The sequence below is a fragment of the Gorilla gorilla genome, chromosome 14 (assembly GCF_029281585.2).
Source record: "Gorilla gorilla gorilla isolate KB3781 chromosome 14, NHGRI_mGorGor1-v2.1_pri, whole genome shotgun sequence".
Classification (NCBI taxonomy): domain Eukaryota; kingdom Metazoa; phylum Chordata; class Mammalia; order Primates; family Hominidae; genus Gorilla; species Gorilla gorilla.
The window spans coordinates 109,232,125-109,256,544 of record NC_073238.2 but is presented as its reverse complement, the minus strand read 5'-3'; the positions used below and the strand labels follow the sequence as shown (position 1 = coordinate 109,256,544).

The window sequence follows — 24,420 nt, the reverse complement described above, 5'->3', positions numbered from 1 at the left end:
GGTGGAAGTTGCAGTGAGCAGAGACCGTGTCATTGCACTCCAGCTTGGGCAACAAGAGGGAAACTCCATCTCCAAAAAAAAAAAAGGTATCTCTTCACAGCGCTGGAGCCTCGAAGTCTAAGAAGATCTCAGGGGCTGGTTTCTTCTCAGGTATATCAGGAAGAATCTGTTCCTTAGCTTTTGGTGGTTTCCTGGCAATCTTTGGTGTTTCTTGGAGTGTAGAGGCATTATCTGATCTGCCTTCATCTTCACAGGGTATTCTCTCTGTGTTCATATACGTATCCAAATTTCCCCTTTTATTAATATAATGGGTACGGATCATATTGGATTAGGGCCCACCTCGTGACCTCATCTTAACTAGTTACGTTCGTAACAACCGTATTTCCAAGGAAGGTCACATTCTTAGGTACTGGGACTTAGGACTTCAACATCTGAAATTTGGGGGCACAAGGGCACAATTCAACCGACAACAAAACCCTACTAGAGTTCTCCAGAAACAACCCCAAGGCTGAACCAAGAAAAGACGCTTTTAATTCTGGGGGAAGACAGCAAGCCACTCTGCACATGTGCACAAAATGCAACAAAATCTCTCTTTTCGTGGAAGGAGAATCACAAAGCAGCCAGCACTTGATCACTGGCTCTGCTCATGCTTTCCCACCTCCTCAGACAGGACTCTGAGCCTGCCTATCTAAAGGGTCTCCAGGCCAGTGGCAGAGGGGATTGCTGCCAGGGAGGGTCTGGGCTGGCCCAGGACGGCTATGGGCAAGCAGGCCTGTGGCGATGGTCATAGGCTGTCCTCGGCCTAGGATGCCATGTAGCCACATGATCTCCCCATCCTGAGCAGACATAAGGCGGTAGCCACAGCCTACTCTCTGGCATCCTTGTCAGTGCTGCTTTTCATTCTTCAGCCATTCTGAAGGTGCCACAGCCCATTGAGGTTCCTGCACCTGTCAAGAGCTTGTTTTGGGTTTACCGCAGCTTCTGAGAGAAGTGGAGCTACCTAGAATGTATTGTTACAAATGCCAGCCTTCTACACCCCGGTCATAGCTCGGCTTGAGTTGCAACCAAAGCTTTTTTTGGGATGAAACAGTCTGGATGGAGATCATCTCCTCCTGCTATAAACGGGGAGGTATTAGCTCATTTTACTGAATTCAAGTTCACAGATGAACTGCAAATCCCTTTTTTCTTCTTCCTCTCCCAAAGTAGTTTCCAGATGTCATATATACGTTTGCACTCACTTGGGTGCATGAATGGTTATTGTTAGCAAATTACTTAGATTTGGGCTTGGGGAAATGCAAAATGGTAAAAAAAAAAATGGAGTCCTCAGAATTTTAGGTAATTTCTTTCCAGCCCAGGGAGCAGGGAAATTTAAGCACGCTATTGTATACATTTTCAGAAAGGTGTTGGGGGCTTACGTGGGGGTGTAAATACAGGACAAGAATCTCATTTCTCCCCAATTAGGGCAGGGCAAAAGTGTCTCTGATCAGAATGGTGCTGCTTAGGAATGGCGTAGTTGTAAAACCTTGAATAGAGGTTTAGCCAGGGAGATATGAAGACAGAACACTGTTCCACAGTGAGCAGGTCTATGCAAACCTATCCCAAAGTCTGAGGAAGTTGAGAGGCCAAAGAAAGAGATTGACTAATCCAGTTTCTTAGAAAGAAACATTTAATAGGGACTTATGTACAGAGGCCATGTCTGTGACTCAGGTAACTGCAAGACTAGATGGTGCATCACAGTACTACTAACCCCCAGACTCAGGGCTTAGATACCATAGGTGAGGGGCATGTAGGACAATTGAAGTCCACCCCCCAGGGAAAGGCAAGAAGGCACTGTGAATCTTCCTAAGGGCAGGATTTATGGTCAAAGTTGTTTTGACTTAAGGGCAAGATTTATTTTAAGTACATGCTCTTATACAAGAAACAAAAGATAAAATAGAAATCTTAGAGGCATTCCTGGAACTCAGATTAATCAGAAGTCGGTATGGCTGATTAGCATCCCAAGATGGAGCTTCTTTCACTACCAAAAACATTTAACAAAGGAATGGTTGATTTGCTTCCCCAAGGAGTGGGTCATCCCCAGTAGAAACTGCGACACTCTTGCTTTGAGGTTGGAGAGCCCAGGCCCCCTTCTACTGCCTACATATTCTCTGGTGATTGCATGTTGGGAGCAAATGAAGGTAATGGTAAGTGGCTTTTATCTACTCTCAACTTCCTCCCAGATGTAAAACACATATGCTAACACCGTCAATCTTCACACACTCACCACTGCGTGGTTAATGCTCCTGCAGCTTGACTGTACCAGGAAAAACACAGACTCAATTCAGAAGGCCTGAGTTTGAGTTCTGGTGGTGCCAGTAACTATATGGCTATATAACCTTTGCTAAATAAGACTCTTAAGTTGTCTGGACTCATCTCTAAAGTGTAAAATGACATCTGTCACCCAGGATCATGGTGAGCTGCAAATGAAATTGCTCATGTTCAAATGAAATCGTGTGTGTCAACATACCCTGTAGGCTCCAAAGCAGCTCCACAAGGATGAAAGTTGGGACTACGTCTTACTTTTTTTATAACTTAGCATCGAATTCACAATTCACCCAAAAATAATAGCAATGATTAAGCAAAATGTACTACATCCGTATGTATTAGCCAGGGTTCCCTAGAGGGACAGAATTTATATATATATATATATAAAGGGGAATTTATTAAGTATTAACTCACATGAGCACAATGTCCCACAATAGGCCATCTGCAGGCTGAGGAGCAAAGAGAGCCAGTCTGAGTTCTAAAACTGAAGAACTTGGAGTCTGATGTTCGAGGGCAGGAAGCATCCAGCATGGGAGAAAGATGTAGGCTGGGAGGCTAGGTCAGTCTCTCCTTTCATATTTTTCTCCCTGCTTATATTCTAGCCATGCTGGCAGCTGATTAGATTGTGCCCACTCAGATTAAGGGTGGGTCTGTCTTTCCCAGCCCACTGACTCAAATGTTAATCTCCTTTGGCAACACCATCACAGACACATCTAGGATCAATACTTTGCATCCTTCAATCCAATCAAGTTGACAGTATTGATTATCACACCATACAATAGGATATTATTCAGCCATAAAAAGGAATAAGTCCTGATACATGCTACAACATGGGTGAACCTTGAAGACACTGGGCTAAGTGAAAGAAGCCCATCCTAAGAGACTATGTATTACATGGTTCCATTGATATGAAATGTCCAGAATAGGTAAATCAATAGACACAGGAAGTTTATGGCTTGGAGGAATGGAGGGATTGGGACATGTTAGGTATTAGGTATAGGGCTTCTTTTTATAATAATGCAAATGTTCTAAAATTGTGGCAATGGTTGCACAACTCTTTGAACATACTAAAAGCCATCAAATTGTGTATTTAAAATGAGTGAATCTTTTGGTTTGTGAATTATATCTTAATAAAGCTGTTAACAACAACAACAAAAGCAGCAATTGAAATTACTAAAGGTTTTTTTTTGTTTGTTTTTTGTTTTGTTTTTGTTTTTTACAGAGTCTCACTCTGTTGCTCAGGCTGGAGTGCACTGGCGTGATCTCAGCTCACTGCAACCTCCACCTTCCAGGTTCAAGCGATTCTCCTGCTTCAGCCTCTCGAGTAGCTGGGACTAAAGGCACAGGCCACCACGCCTGGCTAATTTTTGTATTTTTAGCAGAGACAGGGCTTCACCCCATAGGTAGGCTGGTCTCGAACTCCTGACCTCAGGTGATCTGCCCACCTCGGCCTCCCGAAGTGCTGGGATTACAGGCGTGAGCCACCGTGCCCGGCCACTAAAGGCTTCTTAATATGAAAATGTATCTTTCTTTTTTAAACTCATTAAAAATATTTAGGTTCCTCTATTGACAATAATAGTAACTAACTTTAACAAGCACTCATGAAGTGCCAGGTACTGAGCTAAGCATGTTATACGCATTCTCTCTTTTATCCTTACAACACAGGTTTTTGTCCCTGTTTTAGAGATATGTAGCAGAAACTCAGAGGGGTTAAGCAAGTTGCCCTGGATCACACAACTAGTAAGTTGCCAGGCTGGCATTTGAAACCAGGCAGATGGACTCCACAGCCTCCATCCTATTACCCAGGTCTGCCTGTGTCTTCATTGAGAGCCACTGTTGAAACATTTTTACCTTCTAAATGTGAGCTACTTAGGGCTTCATTGACAGCCTCCATTGAAATATCTTTACCTTCTCAGTACTGGGCTGTATTCTGTCCCATGAGCTTTCAACTGAGTTTAAATGGATATGGATAATTCTGCTTAAATATTTACCATGTGATTTACCATTAGGGAATAAAAGCGGAATCTATATTTTCTGGGGACTAATTATTATAGAAAGGTATAAACTTGATCCCAGAAACTCCATCTGACTTTACTACTGCCCAGCATATGTTTTGATCTGGAGATCATGCCAGGAAGGTGTGAGTTTCTCAGTCCTTTTTTTTCTCTACCCACCTTGCTAGAAAGCCAGAGCTTCTGACCACTTAAAGCCTCTGTATTTACCTCTTTTTAGAGAGAAAGGAAGGCAGGCTAGGTTGATTCTTCCTGGGGAATCATTTAATATTTTTGTAAGATATTTGGGGCTCACATATTTTGTGATAGAACTCACCATGAATACAAAAGCCACAACTGATCTGAGGCTCCTCAACATGCTAGAGATTGCTTTCCCCTTCGACGCAGGGTCGGATGCTGTCTTCCAGCCCTATGGCAGGCCTTGCCACCAGAATAGATTAATTTTGTCATTACCCTTTCTCAATTTCTGCCTTTGACCAGAAAAAAGAGGTTAATTGTGTGCCATTTCTCAGGAGAATGAGGTATCAGCATTTTAATTCCTGATATTTTATGAATTGTGGGCAGCTAATTAAAACTTAAAGATTAGAGGAGCTATTTTGGCTAAGAGGCCGTTTGCAGGATTGTGAAATAAAGAGAACAAAGGGTTGTCTTTTCCTTTTATTCCTGCAGCTTAAATGGAACTTCATGCTGAAATAGAGCCTTGAATTGTTTTGCATACTGAGTACTCATTGTATTGACTCTAATTTTAATTTTGCAGCAAGTGGTATAATATCTGAAAGCTATTGAGGAGCTAACATTGAGATTATTGAGAATGTTAAATAGCAAGATTTGTGTTTTGAGGCTCTGTTTGACCCTTCTTGACCTCAGAGAGACATCTTAAAGTCAGATAGGGACCACTTAAAGATTCTATTAGATGTCCTTAATTGCCACCTTAGAACTCAATATGTATTTAGACTTTCTCCTCAGTTCTCCCTCATAGTTAACTGTTTGAATAGAATAATGGGCATGTCTCAAGCCTGGGGCTTTTTCTTGGTTCTACTACTACCTGTCTGAATTTTAGGCTATTGCATTTCTTTAAGCACCACCAAAATCACCCAGGACCCACATGTTTGGGATGTGAATCAAGGCAACCACTGGCCTCTACCATACCTTTTCTCAACACAGAAAAAGGACATCTTCAGCAGATGCAGTCCCTACCAATGTGTAGCTGGGAAAGCTGAGCATGGTTGGATTGAAGCTCCTAACCCACCTCCTGGCAATGTTTCCTTGTGCAGTGCAAACCCCATATAACTTTACAGTGGCCATGCTGAAATAACCCCTTTTAAATTGCTTAGGTACTCATCTCAATATGCTTCTTGATATACAGTCATTTCTTTTTTCTGAGATGGGGTTAGATGACATGAGATTTGAACAAGTATCCAAATGCAAACTCCTTGGGTACAAAACCAGGTTTTGCTCATCTTTTATAACTCCCAAGCTCCTAAGTTTTCCATTCCATCCAAAATTGAATAAGCACTCGCTTACCTACTAGGGCCCAAGCACTATTCTAGGTGCTGGAGAGTCACCACGAATGAGATGGATAAGGCTCCAGACCTTATAAAAATTATAACCTAGGAAAGTGAGATACATTAAATGAATCAAATAACTACCCAAGTAGTTCACAATTTCACTTGGGTATGTGCCGTGAAGGTAAAGTATAGGGGGCCTTAGCAGGATATCATTAGCAGATGTGACCTAGGCAGGGAGGTGGTAGAGATTTCCATGAGAAGATGACATTTGTGCTGGAACTTAAAGGAGGAATAAGAAATAACCAGGTTAGGCAGAGGGGGCAATGGTGGGTGGGGCAAGGAAGAAAGAACATTCCATTCAAATAGAAGAGTGTCTTGGGGCTGGAAAGAACTTGGTGCATTCTAAGATTTGAAATAAGGCCAGCAAGACTGCAACTTAAAGGGATTAAGAAGAAGCACAAATCAAAATGAGGCCGAAGAGAGAAGAGGCCAAATCATGAAGCAGGGCTGGAGTCCATGCTAAGGATTTGGAACATTATTCTATGAAGAACTGGAATATATTCAGATATTCAGTTTTAAGCAGAGAGCCAAAATGATTAAACTTGTATTTTAAACAATAACTCTGGTCATAACAAATGAACCAACAGGAGGAAAGCAAGAATGCATGCAGAGACATGTGCAGAAGCTATTGTCCCAGGTCAGACAATTGATGACAGTGAATTGAATATTACATTGGTAAAAAGTGGAGAAATGTGACCAGGTTTGAGAAACTTTGAGGCACTAAAATCAACAGAATTTGATGATGGATTCATCAAGGGGATGAGAGAAGAAAAACGTCAAGGATTCTGACATGAATAACTGGACAGTATTAGGGCCAGTATTTTCTGTGCTGTGGAACATGTAGATGTAGGTTTGGAGAGTGAGATCATGAGAAAAGTTTTGGATACATTGGATTTAAAGTGCTTCTGTGACTCCCATGTTGAGTTGACAGTGATATACATATAGTCTAGAACATGGCTGAGGGTAAGCAGTGTGGAGGGTTCAACTGAGGTTCCCAGATATCAATTTTGGATGGTATCAATCTGCCTGGTTGTATAATTGTTTTTTTTTAACAACACTTAGTTGCCAGTTGCTGACACAAAGACGGCCAATGGTTGGACTTTCTTTCTTTCTTCCTTTCTTCCTTCCTTCCTTTCTTCCCTTCCTTTCCCTTCTCCTTCCTTCCTTCCTTCCTTCTTTTCTTTTCTTTTCTTTATTGCCCAGACTGGTCTTGAACTCCTGGACTCAAGTGATCGTCCCACCTCAGCTGCTCAAAGTGCTGGGATTAGAGGTGTGAGCCACTGTGCCTGGCCCTGAAATCATCTTCAATGGGGTGAAATCAGTGGGGACCATGCTTTCCTTTGAGGCTGTAGTGGGGAGAATTCATTCCTTGCCTCTTCCAACTTCTGGTGGCTACCAGCATTCTTTTAAAATTTTTAAAATTTAATTAATTAGTCAACGTATTTTGCTACTAGCATGCTTTGGCTTGTGGTTGCATCATTCCGATCTTTGCCTCTGCCTTCACATTGACTTCCTGTCTTCTGTCCGTGTTAAATCTCTCTCTGTATATCTCATATAAGGACACTTGTGATTTGATCTAGGGCCCACCGGGATGATCCAAGGATACTCTCCCCATCTCAAGATCCAGAATTTAATTGAATATGCAAAGTCTTTGCCATACAAGGCAACATTTACAGGACTTAGGACTTGCTGTCTTTGGGTGTCATTATTCAGCCTGTTACAGAATGCTTGATCAAGGGAAGTGGAAGGATGTGAGGGTGTGGTCACAGAGGTGGATATTTACATGTTATAAATTTTAGAAGTCTCATTTTTGAAAATGACACAGTTTCAGGTGATGAGAGTAAAGAATGAGATCATGAGGGTGGTATCTGAGGTAGAGAAAAAGAGGAATTCACTAGAGATGAAGTCAAGAAGATGAGGGTCCAGGATATTCGGTGAGTGTCAACATGGACCTTGAAGCCTCATTGGAAAATGGCAAAAATTGTTGAGGTTAATTGTCAGTCTTTGGATAGTGAGTAAAAGTGATTAGATGTTAGGAGACAGAAATGAAACGATGTTGTTGGGTGGAATAAAAAGGGTGGAAGAGAAATTGTTAGAAAATCATTTCCAACCTATATAATTCTCCTCAATCCCTTACTTCACTTACCCTCTTATATTTAGGAAATGACCATATTTGGGGGGAAATTTTAGAAACTACATAATTAGTATGCCTTGAGGTGCATTATTTGCAATAATGTATCTTTGTACAAACTTGTTTCTTAGAACACGCTTTTGAAATTGGTTTTGACTTTCCTTGAATAATCTTGTAAATTACTTGGTTAGGAAATGTGATTGTGTCTTAGTCTATTTTCTGTTGCTTATAACAGAATACCTGAAACTGGGTAATTTATAAAGAAAAGGAATTTATTTTTTACAGTTATGGGGGCTGAGAAGTCCAACGTTGAGAGGCTGAATTTGGTGAGGACCTTCTTGGTGGTGGGAACTCACTGCAGAGGCCCAAGGTGGCACAGGGCATCACATGGTGAGGGGCGGTGGACTCAAGTATCTGTTCCTCTTCTAATAAAGCCACCAGTCTCATTCCCATGATAACCCATGAATCCATTCATTCATAAATGAATTAATCCATTCATGAAGGCAGAGCTCTTATGACCTGACAACCTCTTAAAGACCCTCCCTTTCAGTAATGTCACATTGGGGATTAAATTTCAATGTGAGTTTTGGATGGGACAAATATCCAAACCATAGCAGGTTGTCTCCTAATGATTTATTCTCTTAAAAAGTTTTTTCCCCCATTGCAAATGAGACAAACCGTGAAATCTTTAGCACAAAGAAAAATTGTTGATTTCACTTAGCTTGAACCATGTGACTTTCACCAGATGTATTTCTTTTCTGGGCAGCAGTTATAGCAAGGGTTGAAATTTAATGTAGAAAATAGCCTACCTGATTTGTATCTTTCCTCCTCAAGCCTTAATTCTGCCAGAAGTTTTCCTCCCTACCCACCTGCACTTGGCCATCATCTTTTCCTACTTGGAGCAAATTCAGGCTTACAATATCTGCCAGGCACACTCAATCCATATGCCACCTCTTCCATATACAGCTCCGGTCATGCGCTAGAGAACATGATGCTGAGGGCTTGCACTGGGACCAGCTGAGTCTGGCTCCTCACCATAAGAGGTGAGGAGCTCCTAAAGTTAGAGGGTGGGTGGGGGTGGGGGCGGGGCAGCATCAAGAAGCTTGAGTTGCTGCTTATCGTTGTCTTATTTGGACTCCTGTGGATACTGTCCTGTTCTTTCTCACTTTTCTGCATATGTTCTCTCTGGGTGATTCCATTTTTAAGCCCCATGACTTTCAAATCTGTCCTTCTAGTTCAGAGCTCTTCCTTGTTATCTGGATGTGTGTATCAAACACCTTCCTTGGAGATCACGTCGCCTACCCCAACTCAACTTTCCATTCTCTAGCTGAACTCCCAGGTGAGTATTTGTTACAGTGCTGTAGGCAGCGTAGACAGCTGCAGTGGCTTCTTGGAGATGACCTGCATTGCTACTGTAAGCTGAGGTCCAAGCTTTCTAGAAGTTCTTGAGATTCAAAGAAGCTTCTCTTTTTCTGAACAGCAGCTGTAGCACTTCTGAAAACCACTCCAAGCCCTTCTTGAGGTTTTGTAAGCCTCTACTTCCTTGTATTAGAACCCATCATGCTTGGAATACATATAGCAGCTTGGCACTGACAAGTACTGATTCAGTATTTGGTAAGTGGCATTACCAACTACTCAGTTAGCTAAGCCTTAACCATGGGGTTTACTTTACTTCTCCTATTCCTCACCTTCCACATCCAATTGGTTTCCAAATTCTGTGTATTCTTTTGTACGTCTGTGTTGCAGTTTGAATCTATCCCATCCTCTTCATTCCCCACTGTTGCCAATTTGGTTTAGAACCTTGTTTATTTAGTACTTGGGTTATTGAAGCAGTTTCTGGACTAATTTTACTGCCTTCTGTATCCCCCTTGAACTCTTGTCTTAGTCAGTTGGGGCTGCTACAGCAGAGTACCGTAGACCAGGAGGCTTATAAACAACAGACATTTATTTCTTACAGTTTTGGAGGCTGGAAGTCCAAGATCAAGACACCAACATCGTTGGGTTCTGCCCAGGGTCCTCTTCCTGGTTCATAGACTGCCATCTTCTTGTTGTGTTCTCATATGGTAGAGAGAGGGCTAGAGATTTCTCTGCAGTCTGTTTTCTAAGGGCACTAATCCTATTCATGAGGGCTCTACCCTCATGACCTAATTATCTCACAAAGGCCTCACCTCCTAATACCATCACATTGGGGTTTAGAGTTTTCAGCATATGCATTTGGGCAAGAAGTAGGGGGTACAAACATTCAGTCCTAACAAACCTAGTTAACTTTTTCCATCCTGTCATCAGAGTAGTCTTTCTAAAATACAGCTGTAATTATGCTACATCTGCTGAGCTCCTCACTGTCTGCAGTCTAATTTGCAGGCTCCTTTGCCTGCCATGCAAGGCTAGGTTTCCATGTCCCTCTTTTGTCTTCCCCCTTCCCGCCTTGCCCTGCAGCCATATTGAGGGAACCGAAAGGCCCAGCCTCTCTCACATCCCTACCTTTCTTCCTGCTGGTCCCTTTGCCCACGTGCTCCCCGCTCTGCCTGGTTAACTCCTGTTTAGCTTTTGCATGTAAGTGCAGCCTCTTCTGACACTGCCCTGGAGTCTGGGCCACACGTCTTACCCTGTGCTGCAGCAGCCTCTGAACACTCAGAACCTTCCAGTGACTCAGCCCAGCCAAGGCTGCTCACTTTGCTTACTAGCTGCTAACTTTGCTTACTCCTCTCAGACTCTGCAATGGTCAGTACAGCCTCTCAGGGCAGGAAGGGAAACAAGAGGAAGGGGTTCAGAAAGGCTGCTTGAAGTCAAATGTAGTGAACCCCATTGATACCCACCCCCTGTTTTGGTGGTTTGGCCACCTCCCCTTTCTTTGTGAGGAAATTCATATTTTGCCACCTCCCCTTCCTTGGACTGTTATTACGACATCACATCTGTGCTCTTTCCGTATTTCATTAGGATGGAAGTGGTGATGTTCCCGGCACAGTAGGCAGCTAGGTCTTAGAGCTAAGTGTCGATGGCTTTTGCTTTTCATCTCTGGAAAGCCCAAGTGCCCAGCCCATGATCCTAGTCTCAGGGTTCTGGTTGCCCCGTCGCCAATCCCTGACCTTTTACATCTAAATCAAGAAAAGAGATAGGTATCTATCTTTTTTTTTTTTTTTGAGACAGAGTTTTGCTCTTGTTGCCCAGACTGGAGTGCAATGGCACGATCTTGGCTTACTGCAACCTCTGCCTCCTGGGTTTAAGTGATTCTCTTGCCTCAGCCTCCCTCAGTAGCTGAGAATACAGGTGCCCGCCACCATGCCTGGCTAATTTTTGTATTTTAGCAGAGACGAGATTTCACCATGTTGGTCAGGCTAGTCTCGAACTTCTGACCTCAAGTGATCCACCCACCTTGGCCTCCCAAAGTGCTGGGATTACAGGTGTGACCCACCGTGCCCAGCGGTATCTATCTTTATCTAAAGGCCATCTCCCAGCCTAACTCTCTGGGAACTGAGTAGAGTCTTTACAGCCTGCCTAGCCCTAGTGTGTGGACCTCTGGCTGCTTCCTGCTTGTTTTGTCTCCTTGTCACAGAACATTCCCCGCCAAATCTCAGAGGCATAGTAAGTGCCTAACAAATGCTGCCCATTGTTTCATATATTGTTTCTGAAAATTAGATAATTGGAGGTTGGTTGTTATATAAATTGCTTGGTGTGCTAAAATTTACTCTAAGCTCAGGATTATTCCACAGACACCGATAAAACTGTAGCAGACCATAGTTACCTCTCCACATGATAAATTCTTGTGCTCTACAAAGCACTTTGAGTGGAGAGAGTAATTTCTATGCCCAGGTGGAACCAGTACACAAATCTGCTAACCAACTGTAGACTGGAATGCAATCTGGAAAGCAGCCTGTTAGCATCTCAAAGGAGATAAAAAAGGATACTTTCTTATTTTTATCTCTGACAGAGCTGTCGCCTTGGGAATGACTAGCACACATCAGAGAGGCACCTTCTTTCACCCAGCATCACAAGTGACACAAAAGCACAGATGTGAATCAGGAGAAATGAAGAAACCAGCCCTTTGTGTTTTTAAATACATGGGTAAGACTTTGACTTAACAGAATGGCACGTTCTCTGAAAAAGTTCATGGCCTCACCCAAACTTTTGCTCATGCTATTTCTGCTGCCTGGAAAGCCCTTCTTTCTACCTTCTGTATATTCAGCCTCCCACAGCTTCCTCTTCAAATCTTGTTACCTGCATGAAGGCTCCCCTGGCTACAATGATCCACACTAATCTCTTCCTACTCTGAAGTTCTTATGGGTCTGGATACTTAGTTTGGCTTTGTTGTTTTAAATCTTTCATGTGTTTCTTTTCTAGCTCCTGTGTATTTTCACATAAATACACATGGGGTGTGTGTGTGTGTATGTATATATGTGTGTGTATATATATATGAAACCATTGGCATGTTGTATTATAAATATTACATAGATTTGTTGAATTGATGAACTAACAGGGATTATTGAAGATTGAATAGAAACATTCCATACTTAGTCAATGTTTTGGTGAACAAAGCCATGCCATACTACATGTGTTTCACTAAATAGTTGTTTTTTCTCACTTCTGGCTTCTCAACTGTCCATAATAATTATAATTCCTATTGACATATTTTTATTTTTAAATGGCAAGAACAACTCTTCCTTTAATAAATTAGAAGTTATTTGAATGTCTTTCTTTGGGTGGTAGTTTTGCCTGAAAGAATCGTGCACTATTTTTGTTACTTGATGATATTTCCAATTTCTTTAGATTAGAGAATCTGCTTCTTAGTGTGTCTTGTGGTGTTTAGCACAGTCCTAGGCCATGCTCAAATTTTATTATGTCAATATACTTCTATAAAGTTATTATTAAAAGAGGCAATCCATGTGAAGCAGAGAGCAGTTTCTGACATGTAGTAACTGCTCAATCCCTGCTGCTATTATTAACATTGTTATTATCGTTGCTGTTGTTATTATTATGCTGTATCCAGTACTGGGTGAGGCACTAGGGATACAAAGGCAAGTCAGGAATGGCTACTGCCTTTAAAAGCCTTATGGTCTAGTGGGAGTAGACAAAGTAAAAGGGCAATAAAAAGCCAGGTGTGGTATCATGCACTTGTGGTCCCAGCTACTCAGGAGGTGGAGGTGGAAGTATTGCTTGAGCCCCAGAATTGAAGGCTGCAGTGAGCTATGATTGCACCATTGCTCTCCAGCCTGAGCGACAGAGCAAGACCCCCATCTCTTAAAACACACACACACACACACACACACACACACACACACACTGACAATGCTGGGCATTGAGGTGTATAGTGGGAGGAGACAACACACCTATGGTATGAGAACATGGAGTGGGGTGAGAAAGAGTTTCTCCTTTAGCCTGAGGGAGGGGGTGGCCGGGGAAGTTTTCATGGAGAGCAAGCTGGGAGTTCTGAATGATGAAAGTTATGAGGCCGGGTGCGGTGGCTCACGCCTGTAATCCTAGCACTTTGGGAGGCCAAGGCAGGTGGATCACTTGAGGTCAGGAGTTTGAGACCAGCCTGGCCAACATGGTGAAACCCCGTCTCTACAAAAAATACACAAATTAGCCAGGTGTGGTGGCACACCACCTGTAGTCCCAGCTACTTGGGAGGCTGAGGCACAAGAATCACTTGAACCCAGGAGGTGGAGGTTGCAGTAAGCCAAGATCATGCCACTGCACTGCAGCCTGGGTGATAGAGTGAGACTCCATCTCAAAAAAAAAAAAAAAAAAGGAGAGAAAGTTATGTAGGTGCAGGGGAACAGGAAGAGCCTTCCAGGAAGAGAGCAGTTTGTGCAAAGATCCAGGGTCCTGAGAGAGCAGGATGTATTGGAGGAATCAGCAGTTCAATGTAGCTGGAGGGGCAGGGCAGCCCCCATTTCTCAGGTGGGAATGGCGGAGAGACAGGTAAGCACCTTATCAAGAAAGGCCTGATAGACATTGTTAGGACTTTGGGTTTTATCCTCAAGTCCACTGGTGCCATGAAAGCATTTTTAAACAGAGGAGATCTGCATTTTGAAATGATCCATCTCTTGCTAGGTGTCTACAATAAATTAGATGGAAGATAGACCACTGAAAGCCAGTGAGGACAGAAACAGTGGGGATGAAGAGCAATGCAGAGTTTTGAGAAATATTTAGGAAGTAGAATGCGCAGGAGGTGGTTCACATGGTTGGGGGAAGATGTGGAGAAGTGGAAGGAATTGCAGGCTTTTTTCTAGTGGACAAGTAGATGTTGATGCTTCACAGGCAGCACCAGGAGGAGGAAGAGCCAATTTTGTGGAAGATGTGTGTTTGGGTTGGATGCGTGAGCTTGGAGCTCAAAAGGAAGTAGGTGCTGGAGAAGCCTATTTGTGGATCATAATGTACAGTGGTAGAAGCCATGAGAAAGATGGCACCACTCAGCAGGAGTATCTAAAGCAGCTCTGTCTACTAAAAATATAACATAAGCCACATATGTAATTTAAAATTTCCTGATAACCACAAGAGAAAGTAAAAAGAAACAGGTAAAATTAATTTGAATAATATATTTAACCCACTACATCCAAAGTATCATTGTTTCAACATGTGCTTAGTATGAAAATTAAGAATGAGTCACTTCACATGCTTTTCTTCATACTAGTCTTTTAAACCTTGTATGTATTTTACACTGACAGCACACCTCAGTTTGGACTCACCACAATGCAAGTGCTTAATTGTCTTATGTGGTCACTGTGGTGGACAGTTCAGGTGCAGGGCATTAACTCTCCACTTTGGCTACACAGGATGATCACTTGGTGGGAGGAGGGTGGTTTAAATATCCTGATGCCCATGATGCACCCTAGTCCAATTATATCAGGATACCTGCAGGTGGGACCTGGGCCTAAAGACTTTGTAGAGCCATCCAGTGACTCTGATGTGAAGAGGGCCAAAGACATAACTCTAGAGAATGCCCTTGATAGTTAGGGAGTAGAAAGAGAAACTGGAAAAGAGATTGAGGAGAGGCCAGAGATCTAGAAGGAAATCAGCCAGGAGGAATATCTTAGAAAACAAAGGGGGAGTTTCAAGGAGGATGCTGCCACGAGTAAGATTACAACTGAATATCATTCATCAGATTAGCAATAGTGTGGTAGGTGTCAATGATGCTCCTTGTCAAGAATGACTTAATTTGATTCTTCAACAAACTGCTACTGAGTGCCTGGTCAATAGCAACAAATTGCTATTGAGTGCCAGGCACATGATTCCTGACCCAGTGGAGCTTATGGTATAGTGATCATAGTAGATAACATTTTTGAGCACTTACTTATAAGCCAGGCACTGTGTTAAGACTTTGTATGTATTAACTCTCTTACTTGATTCTCACAGCGTTCCTAGAAGATGGGTGCTATTATGATTCCATTTGATGTATAAGAAGTCTGAGATTTAGCAATGTCAAGTAACTGGCCCAGAGCCCATGTATCAGTCAGGGTAGGCTAAGTTATGCTGAGATAACCCTCCTAAAATCTCAGTAGCTTAAGACAAGGATTTATTTCTCACTCACACTGCATGTCCATTATGGTTGGCAAGGGGCTGTGCTCCACATTGTCCCCAATTTAGGGCCAGGCTGAAAATCACACACTGGCTTTACCTCTTTTATTTTACTGGCCAGAATGGGTCACATGGTCACACTCCTCTGTGTGTGCATGGGGAGGGGGTGGTGGTGTGGGAGATGTCAATTCTTCCCAGGAGAAAAGATATGGAAATATTTGAGAGAACAGCACCAATGACTGCCACAGCCAGGAGATGGGGATCCAGGATTTGTACCCAGGCAGGCTCTCCACAGCTGACATCCTACCCACCATACTGCATGGCCTCCCACTTACAGAAAAAGGAGAAAAGTTCACAAAGTTAAGAGTCTTCCAAATTTTAGATCTCATACAGTTTTCTCTCAGCTCTGAAAGACTGACAGCAATGCACTGGTTGTCTGAGTCAGCCTCTTATCTCCAAATACACATTCAGTTTGCTTCTCTCAACTCAACATAATAGGTAGCCCAGAGCTAAGACACCATGGAGGAGGGAGTTGGAAACTGACCTCTCTCAGTAGGGTCTGATTCAGTGGCAAAGCAAAGGCTCAGAATTCCTCACAGAGCGTCCTGACTAGAAGAGACTTTCAAAGTCATTTAATTTAAGTACCAATCCCCTGTTTTTATTCTTCTTCTCTAAGAGTTGGTCATCCAGCCTCCTCTGTAGCACTCTTGGGACCAAGAGCTCAGAAAGTCCTGAGGCAGCATCTCCTGTAATTGGACTATGTGGTTAGAAAGTGTTTCTTTATAATGAGCTAAAATGTGTCTGTGTAAACTTCCACCCAGTGGCCCCCTATTCTTCTTTCTCAGGCCACACACAACAATTCGAATCCCCCTTTCCCAGAACAGCCCTTCACATTTTAAAAACTGTCTTTCATATTCCTCCTGAGTCTTTCTCCTCCAATTGGAAACTTCTCTAATTTAAAACACATCAAACTGAAAGTTTCATTTTTATGACAAGGTTGAGACTTTTCAGACAATTTGAGATTTTTTTTCCTTCTTTCTTTCCTCTCTTCCTCCTTCCCTCCATGCCTACTTGCCTTTCCCCAGTGCTAACAGAGTAAACTGATTGAAAAGACATAAATAGAAGGGAATTGATCAAATAGTGCCTGTTGCTGTGACAACCCAGTCACTTCTCCAGCACAGACCTTTCCTGGGGCCCAGTATAACCCACCCAGCTCTTTCTCTGATGCCAGATATTACTAGCGAATATGTGTTTGCAGACTCATCTGTGCCTAACTCACAGTGTTATTGAAGGAATAAAAGAAATAATCTATAAAGTGGTCTGCTCAGTGCTTCATATGTAGTAGGAATAAAATGTTAGTTATTATGACAAACAATTAGGGCAATGATAGTTTCTACCACCAACGTAATACATAATAATTACTAGTTATCACTTTTTACTAACAGCATCATGAAATGTAGCATGCTATGATCTTTGCCGATAACTGAGGTTTGCCTATGTATGTCATAGTAAACAATGTAAACTTATAAAAATGTGACTAAAGAGCAGTCTATAAGGGCCTTTCATGTGCACATTTTTATCTTTGCTGAAGATTTGGATGAGGAATTTCTTCTATCATGAATGAAGGATAGAGACTAAAACATGTAGACTTTTGACTCTATAAAGTTAGAAGTGATTAATTAAAACTGAGCTCATGTCTTCTAAGAGTTTAGATAAAAAATAGTCAATATATGGCCGGGCGCGGTGGCTCATGCCTGTAATCCCAGCACTTTGGGAGGCCGAGGAGGGTGGACCATGAGGTCAGGAGATCGAGACCATCCTGGCTAACACGGTGAAACCCCGTCTCTACTAAAAACACAAAAAATTAGCCGGGCATGGTGGTGGGCGCCTATAGTCCCAGCTACTCGGGAGGCTGAGACAGGAGAATGGCGTGAACCCGGGAGGCGGAGCTTGCAGTGAGCCGAGACCGCGCCTCTGCACTCCAGCCTGGGCGACAGAGAGAAACTCCGTCTCAAAAAAAAATAGTCGATATACCAGAAATGCAAACTCCAACTGTTGTTCAAAAGCAGGCTGTTCTTTGATATGGGTTGATTAATGTCTGTCAAGGAGGGACTCTTTTGTAGCCCACATCAAAGGTGTTGCACCTGTTCGCTTGTGGTGTGAGACTGAAAGGCCACCAGAATGTCCTCTTAGAATACCAGGTGTTTTTTATTATTAAACTTTTTATTTTGAAATAACTTTAGACTTGTAGAAAAGTTCCAAAAAAGAGTAGCGAGACTTTCTCTTTACTTTTTACCCCCAGCTTTTCCTTATGTCAATACTTTACATAACCCTAGTATAATTATCAAAGGTAAGAAATTAGCATGGATACAATGATATTTACTCATCCAGAGATCTTATTTGAGTTTTGCCAGTTTTCCTTCTAATGTCCCTTTTCTGATTAAACATGTCATGTAGTTGTGTCTCCATAGTCTCCTTGATCTGTGCAGTTCTTAGTCTTTGTCTTTTATGACTTGAACATTTTTGAAGAATACTAGCCAGTCCAACACCCTTATTTTCCAGATAAAGAAACCAAGACTCAAAGAGCTCAACAGAGTAAGATAATAGTAAAAACTCTCAATGTGCATCAGCCTGATTTTTAAAATAAATATTAATAGAGTGAAGCTAAACATTTTTGGCAAGAACACTGCCAAAGTGATGCTGTGCCCTTCTTAGTGAATAACAGGATGTACATGATGTTGATATGTTACATCTTATCACTGGTGATGCTAAATTTGATCACTAGGTTAAGGTAGTATCTTACAGATTTCCCCACTTTTTAAAAATTATTTTTCTCTTTATAAGCAATAAATATAAGAAGATATTTTGAGACTATGTAAATACACTCTTTTGTCATGCAACAGTGTAATCCATAATGATTACGATGGAATTTGTCTAATAGTTACTTTCTATTTGCATCATTCTTTCTATATTTACTAATTAAATTCTGTGTCCCTTCTCACACATTAATTTTTTTCATGTGTTTATTTATATAAGTATGAACTTATAATTATTTATTTTATTTTATGGGTTATAATCTATTACAATCATTATTTAAATTCTTGTTCACATTGTTTCAGATTTTACCACTGGGGGCTCTTCAAGTTGGTTTCTGTATCCTTTTGACTTGCCTCATCATTTTAGGGAGCACTCCTTACTCTCTTGCATCAAAAAATGTTTCAGGCTCTGCTTTTGCCTTTTTCTGCCCTAACCCTGGAATCAACTATTTCCCCAAGAGCCCTAGGTTGTTTTAATTGCGAATGGTATTTAGAAACAAAGAACTGGGGCTAGGTGACCAGATGGAGTTTTAAGCAATTAAGTAAACATCAGAGGGAGGAACAAAAGATAGTCACTGGTGTTAGGTATCTGTGGTGGCAGATAACAAACTATATGGGATTTCTCAATATCAAGTATATTAGTTATATATTGCTTTGTAACAAATTACCCCCAAATTTAGCAGCTTAAAATACATGTATTATCTCACAGTTTCTGTGGATCAGGAATCCAGGCGGGGCTTAGCTGGTTCTCAACTTCAGCATTTCTAACAAGCTGCAGTCAAGTCAGCTGGGCTGTAGTAATCTTAAGGCTCAGCTGGAGATAATTCACTTCCAAGCTCACATGGATGTTTCCAAGATTTGGTTCCTTGTGGATTGCTGGACTGAGGGCCTTAGTTCCTTGCTGGCTGTTGGTTGAAGACTGCTCTCAATTTCTTGCCACATGGGTCTCTTCAACAAGGCAGCTTGCTATATCAAATTGTTCAAGCTGAGAAGACAATAGTGTTGGCTAGCAAGATGGAAACTAAAGTTTTTTATACAAACTCACAAAGTGATGTCCCATCATGTTTGCCATTTTCTCCCCACTTTTGTGCCATACTCACTCTCTTTCAACTCTGGTTACGTAGAATGGCTCTTGGTATCCTCCCTGTCTTCTTCCATGGCTGAAAAGGAAAATATGCTCCCATGGAAACCAGGAAAACACATGACCAGATGGCTTAAATTCTCAAGCTAGGTACATTTGTTTTTCTAAAATGTAGCTTCTACAAATGGACTTTCAGCCAAATCTAGACTCTGACATTAAATAAGATAATGACTGATGTTAGAGGATTAGTAGAAAATCTAGAAATAGCCTGCACTTGGCAATAGGACTATGGTGTCTAATCTTGAGGTAATATTATCTTTATCTAACAAAGAAGTAGAATTTTTGAAGCTGAAAGAGACCTTAGAATAATGCAGACCAAGCCCTAATTCCCCTTACTTTCCAGATGAAAAATCTAAGACCTAGTAAGATAATGATAAAATGCATGTGTCAAGAACCCTAGACCAGGATACCAGATCCCAGTGTCCTTTCCCCAAGACCAAACCAGGGCCTTCAGGATAACAAAGAGTATTTCTGTGACAAAAGAGACAATTTGTTCTTATAAACATTTTCTAACCTTTTTTGGTGTACCAGGCTTTTGTTTTTCGGTCATCAAGCCTAACTGAGCATCCACTCTGTTGCTGAAATGCTGCTGGGGATACAAAGACAAATGAAGTGCCGTCTCCGTTCTGATGTGACAAAGAGACTAGAGGAAGATGAACATGTGAACACACACAGTCCAATGAGAAAAGGTAGAAGGGAGTTATGCAGAAGGTGCCTTGGATACAAAGAAAATAAGCCAATACAAGTCATTTCTTATTTTTCACACACCTAATAATAAATGGCATCACCTTGGCAAGTCACAAATGTTGTATTGGAAATCCTTAGCAATATTTTTCAGAGGGTTGCTTATGGGCATTTTGGGTGGGACAACTCTGCCACCTGCCCATTGAATGCCAGTAGCAAGTATCCCCCTAGATCAAAAACAAATGCTGGCCGGGTGCAGTGGCTCACCCCTGTAATCCCAGCACTTTGAAAGGCCAAGGTGGGTGGATCACCTGAGATCAGGAGTTCGAGACCAGCCTGGCCAACAAGATGAAACCCCGTCTCTACTAAAAATACAAAAAATTAGCTGGGCATGGTGGCAGGCACCTGTAATCCCAGCTACTCAGGAGGCTGAGGCAGGAGAATCACTGGAACCTGGGAGGTGGAGGTTGCAGTGAGCTGAGATTGTACCACTGCACTCCAGCCTAGGCAACAAGAGCGAAACTCCATCTCAAAGAAAAAACAAAACAAACAACAAAAAAACTACAAATGCCCCAGCATCACCAAAGTTGTGCACTGCATCGGTTGATAAGCTCTACCAAGGCTAACAGGTAACAAGAATCTACCTGCAGTACACAGAAGCAGAATGCTGCTTTGCAAACATATTGAAGTATTGAAAATTAGTGTAAATTTGGAACAGATGATTTTAGCTGAAGATTAATTACATTAGCCAAACACAAGAATCACAGTCTATAAAAATAACAGGGATTGCACCACTTTTCAGCAGCATCTTATTAATTCCAAGTCTTGCAAATTTGGCTTTGGATTAAGATGGACTAATGTTTATTTTTGCCTTCACTTTGATAAATGAGTTCACCAAGCAACAATATAAACAAGACAGAAAGAAAATGTTTACTTCACTTATGCACAACCAACACCATTCATTTTACAGGTATAAAGCACACAGTATTTCATCAATAACTCTAATAGTTATGAAAGCCAGGACCCCCACTTGAAAATTGTATGAGCAATTTTTAAAAAGAGAATAATGGGTATGTACCTGTATTAGTTTTCTAGGGCTGCTGTCACAAATTACCATAAATTGGGTGGCTTAAAACAGCAGTAATTTATTCTCTCACTGTTGTGGAGGCCAGAAGTCTGAAATCAAGGTATAGGCAGGGCCATGCTATCCCCAGAGGTTCTAGGGGAGAACCCATCCTCTCTTCCAGCTTCTGGTGGCTCCAGGCAGTCTTTGGCTTGTGACAGTATCACTCCGATCTCTGCCTTTGTCTTCACATGGCTTTCTTCCTTGTGTCTCTCCAGTTTTCTGAGGCCTTTGTCTTATGAGGACACCAGTCAGATTTTGTGCCCACCCTAAATCCAGGACTGTATCATTTTAAGATCCTTAACTTTCCCCTCCCCTCCCCTCCTCTTCCCTCCCCTCCCCTCCTCTCCTTTTCTTTCTTTCTTTCTCTTTCCCCCACCTCCCCTCCCCTCTCCTCTCCTTCCCTTCCCTCCTTTTTTTGAAATGGGGTCTCTGTCACCCTAGCTGCAGTGCAGTGGCGTGATCTTGGCTCACTGCAGCCTCGACCTCCCAGGCTCAGGCAATCCTCCTACCTCAGCTTCCTGAGTAGCTGGGACTACAGGCATGCACCACCATGCCCAGCTAATTTTTTGTATTTTTAGTAGAGATGGGGTTTTTGCTATGTTTCCCAGGCTGGCCTTGAACTCCTGGACTCAAGCAATCCATGCCCCCTTGGCCTCCCAAAGTGCTGGGATTATAGGCATGAGCCACCGCACCCAACCTAACTGTATTTTCAAAGACTTCATTTCCAAATAAAGTGACATTCACAGGTCCCAGGGCTTAGGTCTCGAGCACATCGTTTTGGCAGACATTATTTAAACCACCACGGTGTTTCTAACAATATTTTATAATCCGCCTCTTTGCTAGTTAAACCAGGTTTTCCTTGCAATGAGCCTGACTTGGGAAGCCTCACTGAGTCACAGAAAGGTGGGGACCTGGGGTGGCAGGCTCACAGTGGCTGGAAGTCAGAGGATTTGTCTGCATGAGCAGATGTGGTCTGGAGATACAGATTTCAGAGAGAGTGCAGCGAGGAGAGGAAAGGACAGCCACACGTTGAAGGGCTAGTAGACGAGAAAGATTTATAAAGATGACTGAGGAAAATGAAGAAAAAAAGGAGGACACAAGGAGAATGAGGTATCTGGAAGCTGAGGGAAAGGGGTGAACCAAGAAAGGAGAGGAGGGGGTCAGAAAGCTACAAAGAGGCCAAGCAAGCGAAGGACTGGCCAGATGCCTGCTGGGTATAATCACAACAAGTTCACCAGCTCCTCGCAGCTGAGTGTTGAGGGCTGATGACTGAACGCAGGTGCAATAGTTAAGGAGTAAATGGAAAAAGAGCAGGTGGAGGCTGGGAGCTCAGGCCACTCTCCCAAAGAGTCTGGCTGGGAAAGTAAGCCGAGAACTATGGCAATACCTGCTGGAGGAAGGTCCGTGTCCTTCCCCACCACAGAATCAACTGGAAATGGCAGAGGCAACAGAAGAACATGATGGTGAGAGAAAGGGGCAAAATTCATGGGATGAGGGGGACAGCAGGGAGGGCTATGGAACAGTGAAGGCACCCTCAGCAGAGCCTCAGAAGTGGGGGCTGAGGCTATGGAAACAGTGGGAGACAATAATACAAGATAGCGAACTTTGGGCTGCCTTCAGCTTCCTTAAGCTGAAACATGAGGACTTTCCTGACATGGTCTCTGCTCAGTCTGCAGCCTTGTCCCTCATGAACTCTTCCCTTCTTGCACCTAGTGCGCCACATTGTGATGATTTGGCTTTTGTAATGTTGTGCCCTCTGCTTGGGACACCCTCCCTCACTCTCTCAGGTTTGGTGGTCTTGCCAGGAGTTTCTGCAAGCCTGTTCTCATTCTCTCTCTCCTTTCTCTCTCTCTCTCTGTCTCTGTCTTTGTCTCTGCATAAGTACCGTGACTGCAAGATCCATGGCTGTCTTCTTCCCCATCCTTGTGAGCCTGGTGCCTAGTGCAGGGCCAGGCAAACAGTATTTATTAAGCACAGTAGGTGCTTAATAAACATTTGTTCAAGGAATAAGTCAAAAAGGAAGGAAAGTAGAAAGGAGGAACAGATGGCGAGTAGAAAGGACAACTTACTTTTTATGTACTAGAGGCACTAACTTCTTTAATTTTTCCAACAGCCTGATCAGAGAGAGGTATTATGAACACCATCCACTTTTTATAAACAATGAAAATAAAGGCTCAGAGAGATGAACATTTCCAAATTCTTTTATTTATTTTTAATTAATTAATTAATTTATTTATTTATTTGAGACGGAGTCTTGCTCTGTCACCCAGGCTGGAGTGCAGTGGTGCGATCTCCGTTCACTGCAAGCTCCGCCTCCCGAGTTCACGCCATTCTCCTGCCTCAGCCTCCTGAGTAGCTGGGACTACAGGTGCCCGCCACCACGCCCGGCTAATTTTTTTTTGTATTTTTAGTAGAGATGGGGTTTCACCATGTTAGCCAGGATGGTCTCTATCTCCTGACCTCGTGATCCGCCCGCCTCAGCCTCCCAAAGTGCCAAATTCTTTTAATATCTGTAAAAGAACAATTATTTAGAAAAAAAAGAAACTAAAAATCACTGTGTGAGGATGGCAGTGGTAGAAAAGTCTGGAAGAATCGTCACCAAATGTTAATGGGGTTGTCACAGAGTGGTGCATTGTGCTATTCTGCTTTTGTTCCATTTGCCTATCTGAATGATTTTTTAAAATGAAAATATATTTACAAAGTGAAGAGCAATGTTTACTGCAGCATTATTCTAATAGCCAAGAAAAGGAAACAAGCTAAGTGTCCATAAACGGTTGAATGGACAAAGAAAATGTGGTACACAATGGGATATTATTCATCCTTAAAAAGCAAGGAGATTCTGTCATTTGCAACAGGATGGATGACTCTGGATGACATTATGCTAAGTGAGATAAGCCAGGCATAGACAGACAAAATCTACATGATCTCACTTATATATGGGATCTAAAAACATCAAACTCTTAGAAGCAGAGAGCAGAATGGTAGTGATATGGTTTGGTTGTATCCCCACCCAAATCTCATTTTGAATTATAGCTCCCATAATTCCCACATGTTTTGGGAGGGACCAGGTGGGAGATAATTGAATCATGGGAGTGGTTTCTCCCATACTGTTTTCATGGTAGT

The 24,420-nt window shown here is 42.4% G+C and overlaps 1 protein-coding gene across 6 annotated transcripts in view; it reads left to right on the top strand.

The window, feature by feature from the left end:
- DCT (dopachrome tautomerase) overlaps positions 1 to 24,420 on the top strand; it is a 140,646-nt gene that overhangs the window by 25,396 nt on the left and 90,830 nt on the right. Inside the window, exon 2 of one of the 6 annotated variants that reach the window (XM_055360582.2) lies at positions 11,944 to 12,077. The exons of 4 other annotated variants lie outside the window; for them this stretch is intronic. In XM_055360582.2, coding sequence (XP_055216557.2) covers positions 11,944 to 12,077 — 134 coding nt within the window. Of the gene's footprint in view, positions 1 to 11,943; positions 12,078 to 18,562; positions 20,177 to 24,420 lie in introns of those variants that run through there. One more of the 6 variants, XM_055360585.2, reaches the window with a different exon arrangement.